This window comes from Triticum dicoccoides, chromosome 4B, assembly GCF_002162155.2.
Source record: "Triticum dicoccoides isolate Atlit2015 ecotype Zavitan chromosome 4B, WEW_v2.0, whole genome shotgun sequence".
Taxonomy (NCBI): domain Eukaryota; kingdom Viridiplantae; phylum Streptophyta; class Magnoliopsida; order Poales; family Poaceae; genus Triticum; species Triticum dicoccoides.
The window spans coordinates 495531814-495538135 of record NC_041387.1 but is presented as its reverse complement, the minus strand read 5'-3'; the positions used below and the strand labels follow the sequence as shown (position 1 = coordinate 495538135).

General features: G+C 49.4%; 1 protein-coding gene across 1 annotated transcript; it reads right to left on the bottom strand.

The window, feature by feature from the left end:
- On the bottom strand, positions 1–1898 carry LOC119291085 (ubiquitin-60S ribosomal protein L40-1). The gene is made up of 3 exons (XM_037569801.1): positions 1741–1898; positions 1476–1665; positions 1–317 (listed from the first exon to the last, which is right to left on the bottom strand). The coding sequence occupies exons 1-3, from the start codon at positions 1841–1843 to the stop codon at positions 221–223; spliced, it is 390 nt and encodes a 129-aa protein (XP_037425698.1). The 5' UTR covers positions 1844–1898; the 3' UTR covers positions 1–220.
- Positions 1899–6322: the final 4424 nt, after the last annotated feature.

Genomic DNA, 6322 nt, shown 5'->3' with positions numbered 1-6322 from the left:
GATTACCAACCAGTCAATAATTAAACAGAACGCAGAACAAACAGAGGAGATACGGCAAAATTATAGGTCTGCTACCATATACCAATACTGTCAATTATCACCACAACGATACGAGGCTGAAAGCAAAGTAAAATAAGGTTCAACGACAAACGAGACGATAATAGCATAAACTCCGACACGCGATGGATTCAACCGGCCCATGAAACTGACTAGTGGCACTCTAGTTCTTGATCTTCTTCTTGGGCCTCAGCTGGTTGCTGTGGCCACACTTCTTCTTGCGGCAGTTGACAGCCCTAGGGTGCAGGCGCGCATAGCATCTGCAGATAGGTGAGAACATTAGAACATGTAAGATCAAAGTGTTACTGTATTAGACTAGACTGTAGGGTTGCTTAATTTATCTATAGAAGGCGATCAAGGAAGTAAAATAACCAGCAGAATTGAAAAGGTTAGAAAGGGCAGACAAAACGACCTAAAGCCCAAACATTATCAATCAGAATTCAGCATGAAACAAGGATTCCATTGAGGCTCTCAGTGAAGGCCAGTTTTTTCCACATGGGAAGATCCTTCAGAAGAGACCCCTCCCGCCCCCCAGTTGATGATCCCCAATCTCAGCGCATCCTTCTATCTCAACCTTTAGAAGAAGAACAAAGTTGCAGAAACTAAATCCCGCTTAGTTCTTCACCCAAAGGAATAGACTTCACAAGGAACCGCCAAGAGAGAATGACCATACAGTAAAGAGGGAAGGAGAAATCACTTCATCCAGTCTTCAAATTCGGTGTGGTTAAAGCATGAGTAGTCATCATCGAGCCAATAATTCATTGTCATGAATGCAAAACTCTGAGCAGCAAAACATGCAAGAGCCCACAAGAAATGCCCACTTGAACTCTTTATTGAAAAATGCTCTAGGTTATCTCATTACAATACCCAATCCCAAAAATATAACAGAAGGACATGATATAAAGTACAAGTTCACAAATAAAACAGCAAAAAGAATAATGCAAGCGATGGGTATAGATTTTTCTTGATGAGAAGATTGAAGTGAGTGCTACATCTAGGTAGCTAAAGAGTACATTATGGGGTTTATTTTACCAATTTAAAAGTCAGCACAGCATGATAAAACAAAACTAAAACTATATACCCTGACGCATCATGCTGCGATGACTAACTCATTTCCAAAAGTAAGCCGCCGCAATAGCTAAGAGGAGTTTATACGATGAAAACGTGAGCTCAACAGAAAAATTGGACATATTTCTATTCTTATTCTTGAAAACAACTGCCTTGCAAACCATCTAAAATCATATTCTAGTGATTGTAATCTTAGACTAACTTCTTCTCTTCCATGAATGATATCAAATCTCACTATATGTGAATCATTCATAAGAGAAATTTAGATCTAACAGAGAGATGAATTAAGTCTAAAATTACATACGGTTAAACATAAATAAACGAGCTAGCATGTCGACGACTACACTTACTTGCGGCAGATCATCTTCTCCTGGTTGTACTTGCGGGCAAGCGCCTGCAGGGATGGCTCGATGATGCCTCCGCGGAGCCTGAGGACGAGATGGAGGGTCGACTCCTTCTGGATGTTGTAGTCGGCAAGGGTGCGGCCGTCCTCCAACTGCTTGCCGGCGAAGATCAGCCGCTGCTGGTCCGGCGGGATCCCTGCCGGAACAAAACAGATATTAGCCACGGCGGCCGGCGGAAACAAAAAAGGAAAGGAAAGAAGAAGATACTCACCCTCCTTGTCCTGGATCTTGGCCTTGACATTGTCGATGGTATCGCTGCTCTCAACCTCGAGGGTGATGGTCTTCCCCGTGAGGGTCTTGACGAAGATCTGCATTTTGGCGAAGGGTGTTGAGGCGGCGGCTGCGGCGGGTGAGGCGTTTTATAGGGGTCTGGGAAGCTAGGGTTTGGTCTGAGGGAGAGGGGTATGTGGGGAGTGGGCTGGGCTGCTAACCGGAGAGTGCGGCTGGACTTGTGAATTCATTGTTAGGCCCAATGAGTGGGTGCTCTGCGTCCTGTGTCGAGTGAAGAAATGGACTCCCTCAAAAAACAAAAAAGGAGTGAAGAAATGGATAGGCTCGTTTCAAAACAAAAAAAAAAAGGACAGTCTCGCGGAAAGAAATCTACACAAGCGTGGACCGCAGGCGATTTTAGGTCGGGCTGGTTTTGCAACCGATAATTGATGAGTTGATTAATTTCTAAAATCATGAAAAAAAAACTGAGACATACCACCAATAATCAAACATGTCCAGCCAAGCAAGCCCCCATAGGTATCCAGACCACGCAATAAGGCCAACTCCAACACACGTCTGGTTTGGCCGGATTTCGTCCGTTTGGGGCGGCCGTGAGGCGGCCCATGTCCGGTTGGGTCATTTGGGTTGTCGGTGTGCCCAATGCGCGGCAGCATCGCAAATCATGTCTGTGATGGACATGATTAAAAAAAGCCAAAAAACTAAAATAAAATGCGAAAAAATATAAAATAAATGCAAACATAAAAACATAAACATAATTAGGGGGTTTACGGCCACAAAACGGCCCAGTTTCACGGTTTACATTGACATAAATAACATAAAAAACAAAAACAAAATGCTGCCCGCGCGCTCCTGTCGTGCCCGTCGATGTCGTGGTCGTCGCCGTTTTCAGTGGACGTTGTTGCCGTCGTCGTCGCTGACGAGGTCGACGTAATCCGGCGGCGTCCAGAGGTGGGGACGGCGGCTCGTGGTACACGGGGGCGGGGTGGAAGGCCGGAGGTGCCAGCACCACCTCCTCCCGTGGTGAGGTCTCCCGCTCCGATGACCGCAGCGGCGTGGGGCACCAGTTCACGTCCCCCACGGCCTCGGCCATCATCGGAGCCATGCACGACCAGCTTCACTGCTGGCCCACCAGGCCGGGTGGAACGCGACCACTGGCTCCTCCTCCATCACCTCCTCCGCCTTCACCATCTCCAACTTGGGGATGGCAACGTCGCCGGCCGCAGAGAGGGCCATCATCTCCTCAAGGCCCTCCCATTGGCGCTTATCGTGCATGCGCATAGAGTCCTCCATGACACACTGCATGAGCCGAGCCTCCTCCTCCACTGTCATGCGAGGTGGTGGTGGTGGTGGAGACTGAGACGGAGACGGCGAGGGCAACGGCGTGGGCGTCAGGCCACGCACCCGTGTACGCCCGCGCACCTAGGGAGCACGCGTTGCGCGCTATGGACGTGGTCGCCGCGGCCTCGATGACGTGCCGGCGAAGAATGACGCGTGCCACACGTCGTGCTCGTCCTGGAGCCACGTGTCCCAGATCCGGGAGTCGGGGGCATACCTGTCGTCGTAGTATAGGTCGTCCAGAAGGAGGAGGCGGTGGTGCTTGATCTCCTCGCGGCGCGCACGGCCGCTCATCAGGACCGGCAAGATTGGGACCCGGTCGGCGTAAAGGTGCCAGTTATTGGGGGGGGTGCACGTCGCTCGACGGGAGCGACGTCCTCGTCTCCCAATAACGTCGGCATACATCCGCGATGATGTACTGCGGATCGCGCTCGCCGCCGGCCGCAGGGCCGATGGTGAATGGGGCAGGCGCGGGAGCCCGACGCGGTGGTGGTGTTGCGGGCTCCTCCTTCACAGAGCTGCGGCGGCGGGTCGACGACGAGGACGCCTCGCGGTCGTGCTTCCCCTTGCGGCCGTGGTTCCAGAAGCCCATGGCTGCAAGGTGGCCGGCCGGCGAGATCGGGGACGGGGAGAGGCTAGGGTTTGGTTGTTGGTTTCGAGAGGCGGGAAGGGCTCGACTAGGGAGTGTGGACGACGGTCGGTCCACAGCTTCCCCATTTAAGAAGGAAAGCGACCGTTCGCTGGGCGGATGATAGGTGGGATCGACCACCCTTGCGCATTTATGTCGGGTGGTGGGAGGTAGGTGGCCGCTTGCCACGCGGCCCCGACGTGACCCAAACCGCGCACATGTTTGCGCTCGAAATGGATCGGCCCGGACACAAAATAGACCAGATAGGTCCAGGTAGTCGCGCGCTGGGCCGTCTGATTTGTCCGTTTTACCCCAAACAGACGGGGCCGAACAGGATGGAGTCGCACGCTGGAGTTGGCCTAACACCAGACTAGATGAACCGAGCAAACATGACATCGACCACCATTGGCGGAGCCTTGTGGAGGCCAAAGGGGGCCACGGCCTCGTCCAAGGCGCCATACCCTCACCGCTTTGCCGCCCAACCCTATACCGAAGTTCTCCTCCCACGCGCCCCACACGACCACACGACGGCCGCAAGCAAGCGGCGACAACGTCGTTGCCGGAGGAACCTCAGCCCGCCCCGCTCACTTATCTTCCTCTTCAGGCCTGCACCCAAATCCAGATCGATGACAACTTCGTGGCTGCAAGCAACCTAGCGGCTCACTCCCATGCCGGTGCAACAGAGGGAGCTTCTTGAGAACTATTTCCCCATCATTGCAGTTCTTCTGATCCATCGACATCTGCTGCTGTCCCTAACTTTGGTCCGTTAACGTCAACCACCAAATTCATATTGATTATATAGTTGTCCTTTTACAACTACCGGCTCCTGATGCTCTTTTCATTAAGTAAAACTCCTAATGTTGGTGGAATTGGTAATTTGTGTTGCGAATGGTCATGCATATTTTACTTCTAGTTAGAAATTGACCCCTCCTTGGTTGATTGTCACGTTCCGCCACTGTCGTCCACCTAGCTGGCCACGCATCCAGCTGACACGACCAGAGTAGAAGCGGCCCGGGTCCGTGAAACGCCAACACTGACATGTACTTCAAGAATAGCTTGCTAGTCAGCGTGATTGGCAACCAACGATATGTGTAACCTAGGTACCTCGGTGCATATATAAGTCGTGGGGTCTAGTCTTTAGGGACACAATTACTAGCCCTAGGGTTTAGAACACAACATAGGATCTCGAGGTAGATCATATTGTACTTGATACTTCATCACATCAATATAATCAAAGCATGACGTAGGGTTTTACCTCTTCGAGAGGGCCCAAACCTGGGTAAACATCGCCTCGTGTTTCCTCCTTGTTACCATCGTTCCTAGATCAACAGCTCGGGATCCCTTACCCGAGATCCACCGGTTTTAGCACCGACATTGGTAGCCTATACAGGTCCCGCTGTGTGGTCAAAAAGGATTGATGGCTCTGATACGTCCATTTTGCATCATGTTTTTCTACTGCTATTTATAATGTTTTGGCTCATTATTTCACTTTATGATGCAATTCTAATGCCTTTACTCTCTTAATTTGCAAGATCTACATGGAGAGGAGAATTATTGGAAGCTGGAATTCTGGACCTAAAAGAGCTACAACAGAGATAGCTATTCTATGGAGCTCCAAATGACCTGAAACTTTATGGTGATTTTTTATTGAATATATAAAACATACTAGAATGAAGATCCACCAGGCCACCTACTGCTCACAGGGCAATATGGCGCATCTACCCCCCGGGCGCGCTCTGATGCCTTGTGGGGTCCACAGCAGCCCTCCGCCCCCTCCTTCCGTTATATGAAGCCTTTTTCCCTAGAAAAAGATAAGAGAAGACTTTATGGATGAAGCGCCGCCGTCTCGAGGCAAAACCTAGGCAGGAGCACTTTTGCTCTCCGGCGGAGCGCTTCCGCCAGGGATACTTCCCTTCGAGAGGGGGAAATCAAAGCCATCAACATCACCAACGATCCGCTTATCATGGGAGGACCAATCTTCATCGGCATCCTCACCATCACCATCTCATCTCAAACCCTAGTTAATCTCTTGTATTAAATCATTGTCCGAAAACCTCAGATTGGTATCTTGTGACGCCCGGATAATTAAGCTACAGTGAACCTCTGCTAATGATGCCACGCCACCTCGGTTATTATTGATAAACTCGCGTTGATTCGAAACCGATTCAAATTCAAATTCAAAATCAAGCAAACAATAAAAGTTTTTAAATATTAAAACTAAAATGTTCGGAGTGAACCAAATAATGCATAGGTAATTATGGTGGAGAAACCACACCTTTATAAAATATTTAAGTACTATAAGATGAATAAAATAGTAGCGAAAACTATTATTTAAATACTTCTAAATATTAAATAATTATGAAACTATTTTAGTTTGGGTAGCAAGTTAATGTGGCAGTGGCATTTTTGGTAACATCAAATTAGGTGCCATTTTGGTATTTTGCTAAAACAAAAATAAAAGGAAACTAAAAGAAAACAGAAAAGAAAAATAAATAAAAAGTAAAAACAAAAGAAAAGAAATGAAAGACCCCCTCTTCCCTGGGCCAAGTGGGCCACCTGGCCAACCCCCAGGCCGGTCCAGCTCTCCCCCGGCCCAACC